The 21,644-nt window shown below is 49.4% G+C and overlaps 1 protein-coding gene across 21 annotated transcripts in view; it reads right to left on the reverse strand.

Annotated features, from left to right (window-relative positions):
* The window catches only part of LDLRAD4 (low density lipoprotein receptor class A domain containing 4), a 386,066-nt gene that overhangs the window by 225,052 nt on the left and 139,370 nt on the right, over nt 1-21,644 (reverse strand). For 9 of the 21 annotated variants that reach the window (XM_038526003.1, XM_038526009.1, XM_038526005.1 and 6 more), the window contains one exon: nt 10,964-11,430. The exons of 5 other annotated variants lie outside the window; for them this stretch is intronic. In XM_038526003.1, the coding sequence (XP_038381931.1) occupies nt 10,964-11,003 (40 nt within the window). In that variant the 5' untranslated portion in view covers nt 11,004-11,430. Of the gene's footprint in view, nt 1-10,963; nt 11,431-14,642; nt 14,720-14,931; nt 15,076-17,326; nt 17,684-21,644 lie in introns of those variants that run through there. 7 more of the 21 variants (XM_038526004.1, XM_038526010.1, XM_038526011.1 and 4 more) reach the window with 4 other exon arrangements.

The raw sequence follows: 21,644 nt of genomic DNA on the forward strand, positions 1-21,644 counted from the left end.
ACAGTTTCATCTGGAAATCATTTCTTCTTAAGGAAGAGACACAAAGAGGAAGAGGAAAAGGAGAAAAAGGGAAAAGGGGAAAGGTGATAGGGAAAAGGGGAGGAAAGCTACGACTATCCATCACAAGTTGGTTTTGGTCGTTCTATTCATGTTTGTAAAACACCCAGCACTGGGTGTTATTCCATATGTTAGCAAATTGGGCACCAATAAAAAATAAATTTATAAAAATAAATAAAAAATAAATAAGGGATCCCTGGGTGGCGCAGCGGTTTGGCGCCTGCCTTTGGCCCAGGGCGCGATCCTGGAGACCCGGGATCGAATCCCACATCGGGCTCCTGGTGCATGGAGCCTGCTTCTCTCTCTGCCTGTGTCTCTGCCTCTCTCTCTCTGTCTGTGACTTAAATAAATAAATAATAAATAAAATATTGAAAAAAAAAAATAAATAAATAAATAAATAAAACACCCAGTTGAGCAGATCCCACAAGGCTATCTGTGGTTGGTGGCCACCCGGATTCTACCGTCAGGTAAAAGGCACATAATGAGTCTCAAAACAAGGCGATCTTCAGCAAGAAGATGACATTCCAGTAGCTAACTTATGCAACTTACTGTCTGCAGTTTATTCTACTTTTTGGTGAAAACTACACTTTTTCTTTCTTTGTCTTAACCGATGCAATCCTCTTTCCACTCACCAAGCGCCGATGAGTGCTCATAGATCTCTCAGCCATACCATAGGCTTTGAGCAACCAAGGAGAAGTCCTTTGTGCTCAAAAGAAAGTGTGTGAAAAAAAAGAAAAAAAAAGGAAAAGAAAAAAAAAAAAGTGTGTGCCTTTGAGATAAACAGACAACAAAAGCTGGTGAGCCTTGGCCAGACCATCAAGGGAGGAGGTGAAGGGGAATCGAAGAACACTCTGCAGCTGAGCATCGTCCATGCCAAGCACAGCTTCCTTCTGCCAGACCTCCTTGCCTCTGCCCTCTCGGGACACTGCCCTCTCGGGACTCTGCCCTCTCGGGACTCTGCCCTCTCGGGACACTGCCAGGTGGCTCCGCAGGAGACCTTCAAAGGCTCTTCCCCCACCGCTGAATAAACCCCGCCCCCCTTGTCCTGCTCATGAGCCCTTGTGTCTTCATTGCCTCCACCTTAATTCCCCTCTTCCTCTGCCTGGAATCTCCCTCCCTGGGCTCCGGGCTCAGCTCGCTGTCCCTAAGCTACCCGCTGAGCCTGCCTACTACCAACCCTCAGAGAGCTTCATCTGTGTTCCTCAGCACTCAAACCCTCTGCTCCGCGTTGTAGCTCCCCCGTCCAAGTGTGATACTTATCTCTCCTAGTGAAACAAGACACCCAGGTTAGGAGAAACATCAGAGTAACCCTCGTTGCTCCTCCATTCCAGGCCCAAAGCGGGTGAGCAACGACAGATGGACAACAAATGAGCAAGCAACACTACCGGGGGTGCTTCAATGAAGCCCGATGACGAGGTGACTCAGTCACGGTGCGATTGAATACCAAGCCCTTTACTAAGTCACGGGAAAAACAAAAGCAAAACAAGCAAAAAACAAACTCTGATGAGTTTCTATTATCCATCAACAAAAACTTCTCAAGTGTCCCCTCCACCATCTCTCCCCTGCACTCCACAGCCAGGCACCCAATTCAGGAGTTCAGTCAACAGCAGGAACATCATACTTCTTCCACGGACAGTTTTGTCTATAAATCCTGCATTTAAGGGGCACCTGGGAGGCTCAGTGGTTGAGCGTCAGCCTTCGGCTCAGGGCGTGACTCTGGGGTCCCAGGATCGAGTCCCACACTGGGCTCCCTGCATGGAGCCTACTTCTCCCTCTGCCTGTGTCTCCGCCTCTCTCTCTGTGTTGCTCACAAATTAAATAAAAAAAATATTTTTAAATCCTGAATTTAAAAAACAACAGGTGAGAAGGGAAGATGGCAATGGAGTAGGAAGACCCGAGGCTCACTCTCATCTCATCCCATGCACACAACTAGATAACTATCAAATCACCCTAAACACTCCAGAAATCAACCTGAAGACTGACAAACTCCACAACTAAACACAGAGAAGAGGGCACGTCGAAGACGTGTAAACACGTATGGTTTTGTAGCAATAAAAAACAATAAAAGTCATTTTTTAAAAAGATTTTGTTTATTTTTTCCATGAGAGACACAGAGACACGGAGAGAGGTAGAGACTCAGGCAGAGGGAGGAGCAGGCTCCGCACAGGGAGCCCGACGTGGGACTCGATCCCGGGACTCCAGGATCACACACTGAGCCAAAGGCAGGTGCTAAACTGCTGAGCCACCCAGGGATCCCCAATAAAAGTCATTTTTGATAAAAAATAAATAAAATGAATTTTTGAAAACAATAAATTTTGCTTTCAAGAAAGATTTCCTTGCATGTACGTGTTTGACAAACGTTTTCAACTTCAACAGACCCCACCAAGCCCTTACAGCAGACCACGAGGAAGGTGCCCTGTCCCTTAGAAACAGAAGTAGACACCCACGCTCGCTGCCACGCAGCTGGCTGGGGAGCCGGCCGATCTGACCGTGGGTTAACACCCCTTCTGCTATGCCATGTCGCCGCCGGTCACCTCCCAGTTACCAACGTTTCACACGATGGAAACCCTCTATTGCTACAAAAGCCACATGCAGCTGTTGCAGAGATGGTGCAGAGTGAAGACGCCAGGTACAGTTTCCTGTCGCTATTCTGAGCCAGAAAAGTCACTCCTGTAGTCAGGGCATCAGCCCTAAGTGCTCACGTTATACGTGACCATCCGAACCAGGACATTTCTGAGAATGACAGGGAGCATCATTAACACCTGTACCACCACCTGGGCAGACACAGAGACGTGTCGCTGTGCCACCCCGAGCGAACCTCTGATGAGAAGAGCTCTCGGTGACCCACGCACCGTTGCTAGAATCATGAACTCTTGTGTTCTATTTTAAAGCTTACGCAGCCCCTTCCTTATGCTTTTTAAAATTTGGCTCTGTATCCCCACGTAAGAAAGTGGGCATTTAACCCTTTTCCATCTCACAGAGGAGGATGGTTTCAGAGAAATAAAACATTTGTGAAGGGGCACGACTGCCATGTGGAAGTAGCAGCCCACCCCGACTCTGAGCCCCGGTGGGACTGTCGGCACCGCGGGCGGCAGCCAAGGAAGGGGAGAGACAAGCCACAACCGCCGGGCAGACAGAGGGCCCCAGGGGGCAGCCGAGGGACCGCAAGGGAGGACGACGCAACGACGAGGACCAATTTTCCCTGTGCTGCCTTTTACTTGCCTTAGTCCAGTGTCCTCAGTCGACATAGTAATGTTTAACATTAGAAGACAGTTGGGGCCGAATAACTGCTCCACCCCAAATGGAAACGTTGTTCAGAAGCGAGTAAAGAAACAACAGAGGCACAGACCGCAGTGTCAGGTCACACATCACGAACTCACAGATGGCCAGGGCGGGGCCAGAATTAGCTGCCAAATCCATCCATAATCCATTTGCCCCGTCTTAGCCAATAGGTCCCAGCACCTCAACCGCCTGAACAGTGTTTGCACCATTTATATGCGACCGCACGGCAAGGTTTAAGTTCTGATTCACCCCCCTGCTCGTGTCCAGGCTCGTGAATGTGCCCTGGGCTCATGCAATGAAGACTACGGGCAGGCGTGGAGGAGGCCTGGCTCCAGCAGGAGAAGCCCCATCCCAGGCAACCCATCCCTGAGGCCACACCTATTTCCCCATCCAGGCCTCAGCAGAGGGCCTCACAGCACAGTCCCAAGGGCTTCCAGCAAGGCAGGGGTTCCGTGGAGAAACACAGGCAGCCTGCTACGGCACGGCCACCTTGGTTTTCTCTTTAGCTTGTGTGGGTTGAGGTCATGACTTCTATTTTGCAGGAAAAAGAGCTGGGGCCCAGATTAAGTAACTTGCCCAGCTCTTGCCCCTCAAAAATGGTAGGCCTTAGGTAAAATTCAGATCTTATGAGTCCAAGCCCACTCTCTCCTATCCTTACTGCATCCTCAACACAAAAAATGGACTGTGTGTGTGTGTGTGTGTGTGTGTGTGAAGGATGAGCTGCTATATGCTCACAAGAGGTGTTCTCCAGAATCTTCATGCTCTGGATCCCAAACAACCTCCTCTTGCGCTAGGAACTAGTTGTCCCATATCTAAGCACTGAACGGAGCACCACGAGGTAGGAGCAAACCGGAACGTGAGGCAGGCAGACCTTTCTTCTATTCTAGAACATTAGCCAGTGGATCTAAGTGAATGGAATTTCTCTTGTTCATTTTTTTTAATTTTTTTTAATTTTTTTCATTTTGTTTTTAAAAGGAAAAAAAAAGATTGTGACAAAACATATTTTATATTGAAAACATACCAGCTAGACTACTGGACAACATCCATGCTGCCCTGGGCTACAGACTCAGAAGAAAGAGAGGTGTTGCAGTGCTTCTGCACGTGCTTACCCAAAGACCCCTAAAAGGCTGCCACAGAGACAAGACCCACTCTGTGTGGTCCAACTGAGCCTAGAATTAGAGAAGGAAAACAAGAATCAGAGAAGAAACATAAGCCCATATAGCGGATGCCACAGTGTACACATAGGCTAGTATCTTATCATTATTAGGTCGAAAAAGAATGTCCTCAGAGGCCAACCATCCTTAAATATACAGCTGTCATATGCGCGTCTCCATGAAACCCCCTTTCCAAGAGCTGCATTTGGATCATAGTTCTCTGTGGGTATTGATAAGCTGGAAGGGAAACACTTCCTGACAATGGCTGGCCTTGACCATATTCCAGGCATAGTCTAGTCATTTGTGATTATTATCTAGTCATTTGTGCTGAAATTACAGGTTCTAATCTCAGCTCCTTATCCTACCAGGGGTGTTACCTTTACTTAGCCCGTGCCTGTTTTTCCTCATCTGTCAAAAGCACTCCATAATAGCAGTTATTTTACAGAACTGTTTTGGGTCTTGAATAAGATCATACGTATGAAGCGCCTAGAACACGGCGTGGCACATAGTGATCTTACAACCATCCTCCCAAGGACCTTCATGCTTACGTTCATGGCACACTTAGTCAAGACTGGATGAGAGCGGAAAGCAGTCAGCGGAAGTCAAGGCTGATTGTTTAAGAGACGGAAAAAGAGGCTGGGAGCTTAGATGGTGAAGGCAATGCGCGGTGGGTGGGGTGAGCGGCGTGTCAGGACTGGTGTGGTTCCTATGCTCCCACCTGGAAAATCGTATTCCCTGATACAAGCACCGGTGTGGGTAGAGGCTGCCAGATGATCATGTCCCAAGGAGCCCGAGAGCCAGGCACACAGGGCAGCAAGAGCTCCAAGGACAGGCAACAAAAACGGGTCTGAGAGTCCTAGGCCCAAGACGAGGGGGAAAGCTAGCATCCCAACAACTCAATTTAAGTGATTCTTCCTTTTTGGTTATTAGTGGCTAAGAAACCCCAATCACCTAAATCTACAAAACAGCTCCCTTTCAGACACCTGAAGACTATTAAATCAGCTCTCAACCTTCTCCGTTATGAGTGAAATAACCTTCATGTGTTTAACGACTAGCTCTGATTATCCTTTTCACAAGAAAGACTTATAAATTCTGAAGGAATCTGGTTGACTTACTTAGTCATCCAAGGATATGCTGCTTCTAATATGGAATGAAAGGATTCCAAAGCCTAAGAAATGTAATCGGACAGTATTTAAGGGTGGCACCGGGGGCGGGAAGGAGGGAGAATCGGAAACCAGCACCTTCCTTAGGATATAATGGTGATAACCCAGGCGGGATGCTTTCCAAGTCACCAGAGAAAACCTCCGTCACTATTATGCTTCAACCAAGAGCTGACCAACCCCGCCTGGAAGGATTCCCATTTCCCTAGGCCCAGGGGCGCTGGGGTGTTGTTTTTATGAGTCTGATCTTACTGGAATCTGTCCATCTACATCACAGCTTCCATGAACTAATAAAGCCAGGCAGAAAGACTGCCCAAAAGAACAAAAACACTGAGCGTAGGATGCTTGAGTTTTCACTTGCACAAACCAACTATTAGCATCATTGTCATAACTCGTGGCACTCAGGTAGCCTTACAGCATCGTGCTGCAAGGAGCTCCCTAAACCTGCACTAATCTCACGACCCCCTGCAGGACAGGCAAGGGCTGCTTCGTCTCACAGCTGAGGGGCAGGGAGTGCCCACAGCGACTACGAACAGGCGACTGGGAAAAACCTGAGCTCAGCACAGTCTCAGAAGCTGGGACCAACCAATCCCTTTGAAAATTCAATCATAAACCTTAATCAAGTCATATCGTGGGACCCCATGATTCTGATTCAGGGAGCTTAACCTCAGAAAATGGCCCAATCCATAGAAGAGCTTATTGCACAACGGTGTTCCTCAAAGCATTATTCATAAGGGCGAAAGCTGTCAAAAATTGCAATGTCCGGTAATAAGAACACAATTTAAAAATTGAACACCAATAAAAATAAATTTATTATTAAAAAAAATTCAAGTACACACACATAAAAGAATGTTATGCAGCAATTTTAAAACATATCTATAAAGGAAATGCTGGGGTGCCTGGGTGGCTCAGTCAGGGCTGACTGTCCGACAGGCCATGGTCTCAGGGTTGTGAGATGGAGCCCCAAGGCTCCACGGTCAGCTGGGCGTCTGCTTGGGATTCTCTCCCTCTCCCTCTGCCCCATCCCACTGCTTGTGCGCACTCTTTATTTTATTTTATTTTTTGTGTGTGTGTGCACTCTTTAAATAAATAAATAGAATTTTTAAAAATGCTCATCATGTAATGTTAAAGGGGAACGATCAGGTGATAGAACTGGATACACAGGAGGAAATGCACCCAGGACAAAAGAGACTGAAAGGACAGAAGCCAGATGTAAACAGTGGAAAACTGAACGTGGCAAGATTGTATGTATGGGTCATTATTTTTCTAATGCAATTTTTCTGTGCTTTCCAAATTTGCTTACAATGAACGACCTGTTCAACTAAGTTTTTTTTTTTTTTTTTGGTCACAAAATAGTACCTAAATGATGAAAATCATTTCTAAATTATATATGCTGAGAAAACGTACAAATTCCCACGTGCCAGGAATAGCCTAAGAAAAGCGTAATTAGGAGGAGGAATTTGCAATGTGTATCCGTGTGTGTGCACCTACAGTTACACGGGAAACAAGTTGTAAGAGGGGCACCAAACCAGCACTGGCGTGGGGAGGAAGGGGCTTCCAAGCTCCCACCAGCCGAGCACACCCAGCTTCCTGTCAGTCCCCGGGCTTCCCTCCCAGCCAGACTGGAGCCCCGAACCCCTTCCTTAAGAGGACTCCTGAGCCCCCAGACCCCATCACCGAGGGAATTGAAATATAAAACGTAAATGACACATCTTTTTAAGTGGAGGCAGGCATGTTTAACTACATGGTGGTTTCTGTCATGCCCAGAACAAGATTTAAAGCCAAGGAAAAATGCCTTAACCCCTTCACCCATTTAAATATCTAAAAAAAAAAAAAAAAAAAATTCTCTCACAATCCTAAAACTTTGAAGCTTTGCTCTAGGATGACTTCTTTGATAATGAGTAAAGGTTGAAAGGTGATTAAAGGCCTTTTCCACTGGCCTAGAGAATCCACAAACTCCATGCATCTTCAATTCCAGAAACTAAGACATTTAGCACCTTTCGTTGCCCTGGGACTTCAAGAAAAGACTGAAGTCAAGAAATGTAATAAGAGCAAGTCAGCTAAGGGGTGGGTGCCAGGCTCCTACCCACCCCTACAGCTTTACCACACTGCTTGGGCAGCGACAAAGCATCGGCCCTTTCATTCTACATCGCAAGCGACCTTCACCGACCATGTGGAGAAAGAGAGGCGAGAAGAGCAGGCAAAGAATAAAAATGACGAGCCCAGTCCACAGGGACCCACTTCCAGGGAAGGCTGCGTCCGTAGGTCCCCTGCGCTCTACCCATGCTCCTTTATCTCCCTATGGGAAGCTAACGCCATGGTCCTAGAGGTACTCGTGGGCCCGGCTCGTAGAACTCATATTCAATAATCGACAGTTCCCCCAAAAATGCACAGATCGGGGCGCCTGGGTGGCTCAGTTGGTTAAGCATCCTGCTCTTGTTTTCAGCTCAGGTCATGATCTCACCGTTGTGGGATCGAGCCCCATGTCGGGCTCTTCGCTCAGTGTAGAGTCTGCTTCAGATTCTCTCTCCCTCTCCCGCTCTCTCTCTCTCTCTCTCAAATAAATAAATAAAATCCACCTCACTGCCGGCTCTGCTGAGCATGCCCCTGCACCAAGCATGAGCACACCTGCAAGGCCTCTGAGTTGTCGTGAGGACAGAATTAAAACAGGGAAGACACACGCCAAGTTTCCTAAAACAATGGCCACGGGTAGTATTTTACTACTGCTACCAACATGATCATTATTAAAATAAATTTAAAAAAATGATCATCATTCAAGTAGGCTGATGCAACTAGGAGGAGGCCAAAGTCGTACGGAAACAGAGTTCTTGCATCAACTAGAAGTTAAATGAAGCCAAGAAAACATGAGTTGGAGAGGAACCCCGAGAGGGTGGCGCAGAGCCAACGGGTGAGGAAGCGAGCAGGGTTCTTGGTAGCCGGCAACCAGGGCGGTGACAGGCACGGCTGCAGCTGCCGCTGCTCAGGCCTCAGGGTGTCAGGCACTGTCCTAACTCCGGTGAGTTCTCCAGGCGGAACCCAGGGCTTCTATTACGCAGAATCAACTGCCTCAGTGGGCCAGGCACAAGCCAGCGGGAGTCCTGGGGGGGTCTCCTCAGAGCGTGCAGAGCTCCCTGCACTCGCCCTGGGCCTCCTGGCTGTGTCCCAGGGGGCTGAGAAGGCTTCGAAGGGCCTGGCCACTCCCAAGGGCTGCTTCGCATCACGTCCGCATGTGCTGCCCTCCACGAGGAAGAGTGGAGGTGACATCCCCCGAGGGTGCAGCCCGTGCGACTGAACGGCCGCAGTGCGCCCACGAAGGAGGCCGGGAGGGCAGGGTCCTGGCAGCCCGACGGTCCTGAAGCACCTTGATGGTGCTTCTCTGGGTCTCCATTTAAATACAGCCTCGTGCACCTCAGAGGGCGCCGACGGCTCCGGGGGTGCTCTACGTCCAGATGCAGGTGCCAATGGGCCCAGGGGGGCTCCCACGTCCAGGTGCAGGTGCCGACGGGCCCCGGGGAGGCTCCCATGTCCAGGTGCAGGCGCCGACGGGCCCTGGGGGGGCTCCCACGTCCAGGTGCAGGTGGCAATGGCCCCGGGGGGAGGCTCCCACGTCGAGGTGCAGGTGCTGAGGGGCCCCGGGGAGGCTCCCACGTCCAGGTGTAGGCGCCGAAGGCTCCGGGAGGGCTCTACGTCCGGGTGCAGGTGCCAATGGGCCCAGGGGGGCTCCCACGTCCAGGTGCAGGTGCCGATGGGCCCCAGGGAGGCTCCCACGTCTGGGTGCAGGTGCCGACGGCCCCGGGGGGGGCTCCCACGTCCAGGTGCAGGTGCCGACGGCCCCGGGGGGGGCTCCCACGTCCAGGTGCAGGTGCCGACGGCCCGGGGGGGGTTCCCATGTCCAGGTGCAGGTGCCGACGGGCCCCGGGGAGGCTCCCACGTCCGGGTGCAGGTGGTGACGGCCCCGGGAGGGCTCCCACATCAAGGTGCAGGTGGCGACGGGCCCTGGGAGGCTCCCACGTCCAGGTGCAGGTGCCGACGGCCCGGGAGGGGGCTCCCACATCCAGTTGCAGGTGGCGATGGGCCCCGGGGAGGCTCCCACGTCCAGGTGCAGGTGCCGATGGCCTGGGGGGGCTCCCACGTCCAGGTGCAGGTGCCGACGGGCCCCGGGAGCGGGAGCACGGAGGACTGGACGGGGCCACCCGCTGGAAACTTAAGTCCACGTCGGGACCCACCGGCCCAGGGCGTGTGGAGGCCCGTGGCCGCACCCCGCACACTGGCCTCACCCTCCCTCCGGGCAGCTGCAGACGCCGAGGGCTGACCAAGGCCGTCTCCACTTACGGACGAGCAAAGGGACGCCCGAGGAGCCACGGCCGCCCAAGGACGGAGCTCGGTGGGGAGAAGTCCCTGCGGGCCTCAGCCTGGCAGCCTCACCTGCTCTTGTAGCCAACCCTGAACCGCTGCGCACCCCTAGGGGTCACGGGACCACAGAATACGGTTGCTTCTCACGGTGATTCCACCATCTTTCCGTAAACACAAAAACACCTCTTTTTGTGTAGAAATGTTTCTCCTGGATTCCAGGAGTCTCTTCGACTTCAAAGCCCCTGTTTCATTCATGAGGAGCCAGCGGTCCGCAAGGATTTGGTGGCTTCCTGGGACGTCGAGTGAATCAGACAAGGAGCAAGGACCCACATTCGAAAGGCCCTGCCTTGCAGGCCACGGCTCGGGAGCATGGGCCGGACTGATTCTCTGCAAAACGCACGAACCAGAACCCTTTGCCTCTGAGTGCATAGCAATGTCAGGTATTGATGTGGGGCTTCTCCGGGGGCCCCCTTATGTGAGAAGAATCCTAACAGCGTGGCTAGTTCAGCAGAACCGCGCCCCAGCACCCTTTGCACATGAGCAAATCGGAGAAGCAAAACTGGAGATGGGGAGGGAGAAGTCGCTCATCATCGATAACTCTATTCCCTCGGAGACACTTCCCAGTTCCGTAAAGAAAAACCCACCCCCGACCTTTACTCCGCAAGTAACCTATTCCCTTTAGAGAACAGCGACTTGGGGGATATCCGTGCGTGCCACATTGCTCAACAAAAGCAGAATCGCAAAATGCCAAATGCGTTTTCAAATTCCTATTCAGAGAGCAGAGAAACATAGTATTATTTTGTCAAAGTCAGTTTCCATGGCAGCCTGAGCCCCTTGCCTCTGTAAGGCCTTCAGCTCATAAATGCAAATGCACACTCCTCTTATAGAGCTGTTTGGTGTTTTATCAACCTACCAACTAAAAGTTGAAATAAAGCTTTAAGTGTGGAGGGTTCTCACCTGTGAAAGCATTTGTGGCCTGAAAACCAGCTTCCTGCATACTGCTCCCCAGACAAGCCTGTGCTCCAACTCTTAAGCTATCCTGTCAAGAGGAAATCGCCTGGGCAAGGCCTCAGGTCACTTCCATCTTAGCTTGTCGGAGTCCATCGCTCTGCCCCGTCCGGCTTGTGGTAGCATCTGATGCCCACCTGCCCTGCTCCCAGACACTGAGAGCAGTACCTGGGACAGCACCCAGTCCAGCAGCGTGCACACTTGGGGCACACAGTCACGTCAGCCGTCCAGCCAAAGGGTGAAGGCCATGGTGAGCCCAGGAGCAGAGGACGCTGTCCCGCTGAGACCTGCTCTCCCACCTTAGAGTGAGGCCCTCGTCAGCCACTTGGCAGCCAGCATCCTCCACGGTCTCAGCCGCTCTAAGGGAGCTCAGTATGGTCTGATCTGCTGCTCTCTGTGCTTCGCCTCTCCCCTTGCTGAAATTAAAAAGAAAGAGATCACTTTCCTGATGACTTGTAGGAGCATCAAACTCAGTAGACCCATAGGGGCCGAAAGAAAGAGGGAGAACGAGAGAGAGGGAGAGAGAGAGAAAGCCACCCGGAGTGGTGCTCGTGGGCACTGCAGCAGCTCCGGGGAGGGGGCAGGTCCAGCACCTTTCCCTGCGTGTCTGTGAAGGGGACGGGGAGCAGAGGTAGCTTTTACTTGTGCCCAGAAAAAAAAAAAAAGACAGAAGAAGCCAGCGTCCTCTGCTCTAAGCCTTGCTGAGATGGCTACAAAGGTCACACAACATCCAAATGCCTTTCGCTCAGTTACTCAGAGTCCACAGATACCCTGCAGAAGAGACCCACTTCCCGGGCTTGTTCCCGAGGGATCAGAAGTGAGGTCTGAGGTTCATACCCATCGCCATCAGCGCTCCGGGAATGACTCGGGTTGAGTAGTTTATCAAAAATATCAAAAAATAAAATAAAAAAATTAAATAAATAAATAAATAAATAAATAAATAAATAAATAAATAAATATGACTAGCAAAGGGGACAACGGAGGCCTGTATCAATCTTTTAAAGAGTGAGGAGGAAAAGCAAACTTAATCTGAAAATTTACGTTACATATTACATAATCATAAAAGCACTTTACGAAACACTTTCCAGATAGTCTCGTGTTGTTATATTACACAAGAAGCAGCACCGATAACAAGAATGTCACAAATCCAAAGGATGAGACTTTTTAAAACAGAACCCAAATAGTCATCTCCGGTATTAGAGGAAAAGAAACCTTTTTTTTTTTTTTTTTTTTTTCCAATATCACTTCAGTCTATGTTGACTTCATGGACCTGCAGTATCACAGTAGCATAGGGTGTAGCATACCATGAGTCCTTACACTTAATGAATAGGTTAAAAAAAAAAAAAAACCTTACTTTAATTAAAAATCATTTCTGAAAATGATGGTTTTGAAGTACTTGAAAATGTGACAAAACATTTTTTTCTCTGAACTGAAACATTCCACTTAAAATGACCAACACTCACAGTATCAGCACCCTAAAATCCTACACTAACTTCTAACGTAAACCTAATCACATGTACTATACCTATCATTCTTAGGAAATGGAATTGCCAGAAAAAAACAAAAACCTACCCGCCCTATTCTTTAAAACCTTGATTTTCTTTGCCCTTTGCTATGGTGCTTTCCATGCACAGAAATGCTAGACTTTATTTATTCTCTGTTTTTAAACTCAGAGACAATGTGAAGCGTGATGAGGTGTTTGTTGTTATTTTATTGTAGGCTTTCTGTTTATTTTGTTTTATTGCAAAACTTAAAAAAAATCAAGCTAACCTATATCACATTTCAAATGGCTATGGGGAAGACTAAGGCAGATATGGACAGAAACAGAACAACTTTTTTCTTTTTTTGCCATTTTTATCCATCTTACCATCTGTTTTCAATTCTTCTAAACGAGAAGTATGGTGACAGGTGTGTAGCAGCTCATCTTGGAGTATCAGGCAAGGTACTGGCATGGATTTTTAGGAATTTTAGGGTACGATGTGTGGGTTTCCCAATAAAGACCAGACGGACACAACTGTATTATCTCCTTAATGAGTAACTTTTATATTCCTGCATACGTTCAGGAATACATACAATTTTTATTTTTTTATTTATTGTTTATTTTATTTTTATTTTTTATACACAATTTTTAAGTTAAAACTTAACTGTAAAATGCCATAAAATGTTTTCTTCCCAGCCACTAGCAACACAGATACCCATTCTAGAAGTATGCAAGAAAGAGGTGAGGAGGCCCAGGACCTGGAGACTTCATTGCGTTCAGCAAGGGACCCGATCATCTGAGACAGGGCCAGGAAGCCCATCACACTCAGCAAGAAAGTGTCGGATGACCCGACAGGCTGTGGAACAGAGCTGGGGGATTAGGTCCCAGAAACAGCAAATGCAAAGCACATCTGCTTTCACAGCTTAGTAACCAACCAAGCATCAACAAAAAGGCATAGCAATGGAACGAATGCTACGTCATCCACGTCTCCCGTCTAACTCCCTTCTATGGCTCTCACCCTCATTCTGCTCCCCTTCCAACCTCAGTTCAAATGACCCAGCCCTATGAGCCCTCCTTGACATCCCCCGGGTGACCTCAGAGCCTGGCTGCCAGCTCCGCGTCGCTGCTCCAGGTCACGGCTGCACGCAGGGGCCCTGAGCACCATCGCCCTCTCCCCTGCTGGAGTGTAGGCCTGTGAGGACGAGGACGGTGAGCAGCTGACTTTCCGCTTCCCCCTGGCAGCTTGGACCCTGCCAATGCAGCACACCGGGGAGCTGGGCCAACGCTTCCAAGACGAGCCGCCCACGGGCAGCGCGTCCTGGCCAAGAGGCTACTCTGCGGTGCTGGAGCCTCTGAAGTGGGTGGGCGTCCCCTCCTCCCCGGGGTCAGGGTGAGACAGTGACTGGGGCAGTAACTCCCTGTGCTCACACCCACGGAGCATCCTCCGGGAGAGACCCTCAGAGGACGTTGTTTCAGATCCCCTCAAAGCACAGAGCGGGGGGGGAAAAAAAAGAAAAATAAATAAATAAATATAAATAAATGAATAAAAGCACAGAGGTTAGGAGACTGAACTCCAAAAACTACTGCACGGGGGAGTCAGGACTGGGCCTGCACCTCTGGACCCTCCATCTGTGCTTCCCGGGCTACCTGCGGATGTCAGGTAAGCCTAAATTCCCTAAACTAAAGTGCCTTAACCCCAATAATACTCAAATCAGGGAAATCAAGGGGGGAGAAAATGAAGGAAGAGTAAACACAGGGAGGCGATTCACCCAGGATGCAAGTTCAGAGTCATCGTAAGCCATCAAGAGCCCCCAGTACAGCAAGCAGGGGAACATCGTCCTGTCTTCTCCACACACACATACACACACACACACACACACACACACACACACACACACGTGTGTTCTATTTACCTTGGAAAGATGGGAAAGCCCAACCAGGAAATAAATTAATTCAATACCGCACTTGAAAAATGTCATTAAATCCCTCCCATAAGAGAGCAACAGTTACTAAGGAAACTGAGCACATCAAATGGAAAAACATCCCCACAGGAAGGGACACTTTTTTAAAAAAACATGAACACCCACAGAACCTAACCAAATAAGTTAAAGAATATGTTTGCTTTACCCCTGATTCATAAAAACTTACATCAAGTGCAGTCCTCCTGGGAATCATTGGGGGAATGAAGACTGCATTCAACAGATCACGGCTCTCACAAAATCGCACTACAAAAATAGACACATGCGATTCAGGAAACATTAGGGTCACTCAGTAGACACAAAGGCCAAAACCCAGAAATGAAGTGAAACAACCTTTAAAAAAAAAAAATCTACAAACACTCAAAACATTTGTAGTGCACAAGGAATAAACACTACAGTTTCATTTTGTATTTCCTCTCCGTGCAGACAGACTGCTTTCCTGGCGGAGTGTCGGTTACCTAGGGGACAGCCAGACTGAGCAGCCGAACGGGCTCCAGGCCGAAGACACTCGGGGAGCGGAGGCCCCATGCCTGGGTCTGATGGTTTCTCACTGCTCTACTCCCCACCAGAGAGGTCCGAGGGGGAACGGGACACTGAGACGTGAAGAGACAGCTCTAACCTTGACCAAAACAATAGAAATAAAAAATAAAAATAAAATAAAAACATAAAAATTAAGACATTAAGAGTCGTACTACACTGCTCACCGAAAGAAAAAAAAAAAAAAAACTCCACTTCTGGCTGGTTCACTTAAGTTTAAAGCGACAATGGACACTGAGCAAGACAGACCAGACGTGAGAAAGAGCAGAGAGAAGAAACCTGAGGATCTACTTCCAGCCAGAGTCCGAAGCAAGAGTTACCCCGGGAATATAAGAAATAGTGAAAGGGAATAAAGGGGAAGGGAGAAAAAATGAGTGGACATATCAGAAAGGGAGACAGACCATGAGAGACGCCTAACTCTGGGAAATGAACTAGGGGTGGTGGAAGGGGAGGGGGGGGGTGACTGGGTGACGGGCACTGAGCGGGGCACTTGACGGGATGAGAACTGGGTGTTATTCTATATATTGACAAATTGAACACCAATGAAAAATAAAAAAATAAATTAAAAAAAAGAGTTACCCCCAGGAGACGGAGCGTTTCCCACCTGAGCTTCTCCATCTCACAAACAGACACTCTGAACCTTGGCAAGCGCCCAAGAGTCTCATTATTTCGAACAGCAAACAGGTGTGTCCTAGGGAAAAAAACATGCTCCCTGCCCTCAAGGCAGCCACGGGGCGGGGGGCAGGGGGCTTAGTCGGGTCCCTCAGCCCCCAGGCTCCCACCTTCTCATCTGTAAAGACGTGAAACCCTAGGTCCCTTCTGATCTTGGGTCTTCCCCTGTGGCCACGTCTCTGGTCAAGGGAGACAAGACAGTGTGTGTGAAAAGAATATAATGACCAAGTATAGAAAATCTGCACATGAACCCAAATCTGAGAGCACGTCAGAGAAACGAGCTGCCCGGAACAGGAGAGGCTGACCTGGGGTGGGGCCGATCCCTCGCACTACTTCTAATTTCTATGATGTGGGGGCACAAGACAATTTGAGGTTGTGTTGCCAGAGCTATAAAGCCAGAGCCCTGGTAGCTTGATGGGCTCCAGAGAGTCAGGTCATCGTTTTTGCAAGCAAGTACAAAATCTGAAACCCTCATTTCAAATATACGCACGAGCTACAAAAGGCAACAGCAGCAATTCTATTAGAACGTCCTATAAAGCGTCGCTTTGGCATACACGACACTTGATAAATCCCGAAGGACCTACGGTCTGAGGCCCAAATCAAGGTGCAGGAAGTTTCCCCCCAAGTAAGTTAGTAGGATAACAGTCCCTGGGGAATCTGTACGTCTATAACTATCTCCTCATCGTATTTAGGGACACAGGAAGCCATGAGACGTTGTCTCTCTCACTCCTTCATTTGACGGAGGAAACGGAGGCTCAGGGAGGAGAAGGGATGCATCACAAGGGACTGCGACGAGCAAGGCAGAGCTCAGAGGTACAGCACACACCGGTACCAACTGCCAACGGAGACCAAGGGACGCGGAGGTGCTTTCCACTTTCCTGGGCCCCAACTATTCCCCAGCTGACAGGAACAGGAGGCCTTGCCCGTGACCACCCCGCTCTCTGGCCTACAGAGCTCTGCACGAGCTGCATCGTCCCCGTTCAGCATTTCAATAGCTCTTTGTGGGATGAGGACTCTAGCAAGGGGATGGGGAGATAGGAGTGAGCAAAGCAAACCGGGATCCTGTCCCCAAACTGCCTATAGGGTGTATGGAGGTGCTTGCTAATGGAAACCTTTTGCTGATCTTTGTATCCTCAGCGTGGGCCTCCACGGGGCCTAGAATACAGCAGGTGCCCAGTAAATGCTGGTCGCGCAGCACCGAGTCACACCGAGCTCCAGCCTGACCGCCTCCTCGTTGAGCTGCATCAGCTGCACGACGTCCTGAGGCTGTGGTGCCCCGTGAGGCTGCTGGCCCTGGCCCCAGACCCTGGAGGGCCCTTGGCGGGGACACTCCACCTGCGAGTCCGAGGCCCGGACAGTGCAAACATTTAAAGCACACTCAAGTGAGAGCTTTGTACACAAACAGTCCAGTGGCCCAAAGGGCGGGCTCTGAGCTGGACGACCTTGGGTGCACCTCGTTTTCGGCTCCGCGTGACTTTAACGGTCACTTAACCCCTTGAGCCTCAGTTTCCTCATCTATAAAACACAAGCAGTGAGGGAGCCCACCTCCTGGAAATACTGTATGTTTAATGGGGAAACAGACACAAAACACTGGTCTCTAGTGAATGGCAAAGAGATAGCAGCTGCTACAAGATGACAACTCACCTCAGCAGATTGATAAATTATGTCTTCAGAGAATATTCCAGGGGCGCCTGGGCAGCCCAGGCGGTTACGCATCTGCCTTCTGCTCGGGTCCTGAGCCCCGGGTCCTGGGACGCCATCCTGAGTCAGGCTTCCCGCTTAACAGGGAGCCCGCTCCTCCTCCCCCGCTCGTGCTTCCTCTCTCACTTGTGCTCTCGCTCTCTCTCATATAAATAAAATCTTTAAAAAAAATTTTTTTTTAAGTAAAAATAAAGAACATTCCCCACCCACTTTTTTCTAGTATTCATCTGACTTAATTAGGCAAAAATAGCATTTTATCTCATGGTTCCTCAGTTGATTTTTTAACGTTCTTGATAGATAAAAATCTAAGCTTAAAATCGTTTTTTATCAGCTAAAATTAATGACAGAAAGGATCAGGGAAAATGATACAAAATTAGACAAAATGTGTGGGTGAGATATTTGGTATGAAATGCGGTAGAAGACAAGAAGGAGAAAAATGACAAAAAAATGGCTTTTAAAAGGAAAAAGAGCCTCTTGATCATCAAATTTTTCAGGTTTCTAATTGAAATATCAAATTCAAGACGCAGCAACAGACCGTGATAAATAAACTTTACCAGGTTCTACACTCTTTGCCAGAAAACGACCAACAGGGTCAATCTTCCGATCCAACTTTCTTCCTTCCCGTTCCCTGTTTGGTTCACTCCCTTTGTAAGGTGCTGACTTTCTAAGTCCTTTCCACCCATTTCTCAAACTCCCAGAAGCCCCGAGAATGACGGGGCACAAAGAGGACATCCCAATGACCCCTCCCAACAGCGGGATAAATCCGGCACTCGTCTACGTAACGGGAGGTGTGGGAACAGAAACCCCAACCCTTTAAAAGCCAATAAAAATTGATCGACAATAGCCCAGCCGATACTCCTAGGGAGACGAACGATCTATATAATTTTAGTCATTTGCACGAGCAAAGGTTTCCTGAAGCTCCCCTGCTTACGAAGCTCCAGACCCATTCCACATTTGCATCTTTAATCAAAACACGTGGGGAACGTCTAAATTTTTCATGACTGTAGTTTTGTCTTGTTTGCTCATATTCATTTTCTGAGAAAAAAATATATATATATCCCTTTAGGAAAAAAGTAATTTTCTGTTTTACAATTTTTTAAAGATTTCATCTTCCTTACGTCATGTCCACACCCAACATGGGCCTCAAACTTATGACCCCAAGGTCAAGAGTCCCATGCTCTACTGACTGAGCCAACCAGGCATCCCTCTGTTTTATGATTTTTTACCACTCGATGCCCGGTTTGAGGTGGGCAGTGTTGGATAGAGATACTCCAATAATATTTTTCTTAGATATTTCCAAGAAAAATCAATGTTGTCTGGGACAGACGTGAGAGACAAGAGATGTAACAGTGAGCACGTGACGGGAATGTGCCCAACACCTGGGCCTGTAAGGCTCTGACCAGTAGCCAGCAGGGACTACTGCCCAATTTAGTGTAGGTGCAATTTTGGGGATACACCCCCCGAAGTTGGGACACACACACACACACACACAATTGTCTAGAGACTTGTGCCTCGGCAGAAAGGCTCCTTACTGCCCAAATACCGTTACAACGAGATTTAGGAGTCCGGAAAAGAGAAAACCGTTCCTCCCCACGGTCTGCACAGCAGACAGACACAGGCCCACCCCGTACCTTCTCAGAACTTACAACTTCCTCTCCACGTGGTGGTGTCTCTACCATGTAAGGGAACCAGAAAAGGAAATGATACGTGCCGTGTGCCGCACAGCACCAAGGAAGACCTCCGATGCCCTGGCTACCCTAGGAAAAGCACACGTTCTCATAGGAGAGTGAAAGGACTGTCTCTAGCTCGATCTTTCAAGAATGACTTAGAGTCCAACCACGAGAACCTGCCACTTGAGACACGGCAAATTCTGGAAGCGGAGCTCGTTTGGCCCAGGCAGCACCGGTGGAACAACCTGATCACAGAGACCCAAGGAGATGGACGTCTCAGCAGCCGTCTGAGGGACACAGGGTGAGACGGCACCGTCTGTGCCCCCCTCCCCCCCCCGAGCTGATGCCACCGCCCGCCCGCAGCTGAGAGCGGGACGGGCCCTCGCTGGGACGGTCCACCCAACGCTGACCACCGCCTCCGAGACAGCCCCGAGCCGAGCCGAGCCGCCCGATGAGCAGGGCCGGCTCTGCACCTAGTAGGGAGCACTGAGGGCTTCACGCCTTCTTGGGCGGCTGCGGGAGGCAGAGCCATGAAAGTACATCTGTCCTGAGGAGCAGCTGTTGAAGGGGAGACTTTTGGGGAAGGGCTGCCTGGTATCTAACTAACGGGACCATAACCCATCCCCTGTGTGTCCCGGAGGCCTCTGGCCAAGCAGAAAGTGTTCATTAGGCCAATCTCCGCTGCCTTGGTAACAGAGGCCCACGCGTGTGCTCTTAACACAGTAAAGCAACCAAGTGGTGGGGGGGGTCCCTACAGACAGGTACTGCGTGGCCTGCAAGCAGCCCCGGGGGCAGGAGGAACAACGCAACGTACCCTCCTACAATGCAGAACGGGCCCCTCCACCAGCCCGGTGTGACTGGGACAGTCTCTCCAGCACCTGAAGCCTCGTGTTTGTAAGTCTGCTGAGTTTGCTGAGCTTCAGAAGCATCACTGGCGGCTCCAGAAACTCTCATTCCCAACAGTCTACTCAGCCCACCCCCACTATCCTTGGTGTGGAGTCAGTCGGCCTCGCTAGTCCCCATCACATCTGCACGAAAGAACTCCTGGGGTGCCACCAGAGAAAGCTGCAGGATTATAGCAGCAAGATGGGATTTTAACCAGAAAATTCAAAACCTGAAATCACTGCTCATTTCCCCATCACTCGCCAAGGTCACACAGTGCCTGGGAAGCCTTTCATGACGTAAATGCACCACGGACCTCACCAGACGGATGGGCAACTTTCTCTGCATCTAACATGGCATCTTCCTGCAGTTTTTCCATTTTCCTTCTCAAAATCTCGCCCTTATTTACTCCCTTCCTTTCTGGAATCAACACGTAAGGACGGATTCATTCCAACATCTGCTCTGCACTGGGAGCCTTCAGGAAGGTTCTTCAGATAGAAGCCCTGGAGGACACGAGGGAGGCACAGGGGGCAGGACCATAAGGACATTAAGAGACCTTACCACGGTGGACAATGTCGCCCTACTCCCCACCTTCCCAGGGCCTAGTAAGTCACTCAGTTCCTTCACACAGCAAGAGTGGAGATTTAATTTTGTTCCACCCAGGAAAGCAAGCTGTCGCTGCTTTTCACCAAAATACTCTTCTCTAAGCCATTGTTCCCCAAATATACCAGAGGAAGGATGCAATCATCAAAACTAAATTTTGCCCATTTTGACTTAAAAACTAAACATATTGACAAATGCATTTGAAATAGGAAATATACATATCCAGATATCGTCTCCCATTCTGTAGGCTATCTTTTAGTTTTGTTGATGCATCAGATAAAGGGCTGGTATCCAAGATCTATAAAGAACTCATTAGACTCAACACCCAAGAAACAAACAATCCAATCATGAAATGGGCGAAAGGCATGAACAGACATTTCATCAAAGGAGACACACACATGGCCAACACGCACATGAGAAAATGCTCCGCATCACTTGCCATCAGGGAAATACAAATCAAAACCACCATGAGATCCCAACTCACCCCAGTGAGAATGGGGACAATTAACAAGACGGGACACAACAAATGTTGGAGAGGGTGCGGAGAAAGGGGAACCCTCCACTGTTGGTGGGAATGTGAACTGGTGCAGCCACTCTGGAAAACTGTGTGGAGGTTCCTCAAAGAGTGAAAAACAGATCTGCCCTATGACCCAGCAATTGCACTGCTGGGGATTTACCCCAAAGATACAGATCCAGTGAAAGACCAAGACACCTGCACCCTGATGTTCACAGCAGCAATGCCCACAATAGCCACACTGTGGAAGGAGCCTCGGTGTCCATCGACAGATAATGGATAGAGAAGATGTGGTCTATGGATACAATGTGATATTCCTCAGCCGTTAGAAACGACAAATACCCACCATTTGCTTTGACATGGATGGAACTGGAGGGTATTATGCTGAGTGAAGTAAGTCGATTGGAGAAGGACAAACATTATATGGTCTCATTCATTTGGGGAATACAAAAAATAGTGAAAGGGAATAGAAGGGAAGGGAGAAGAAATGAGTGGGAAATATCAGAAAGGGAGACAGAACATGAAGACTCCTAACTCTGGGAAACGAACGAGGCGTGGTGGAAGGGGAGGTGGGCGGGGGGTGGGGGTGACT

The sequence above is a fragment of the Canis lupus genome, chromosome 1, assembly GCF_011100685.1.
Source record: "Canis lupus familiaris isolate Mischka breed German Shepherd chromosome 1, alternate assembly UU_Cfam_GSD_1.0, whole genome shotgun sequence".
In the NCBI taxonomy this organism is placed as follows: Eukaryota; Metazoa; Chordata; class Mammalia; order Carnivora; family Canidae; genus Canis; species Canis lupus.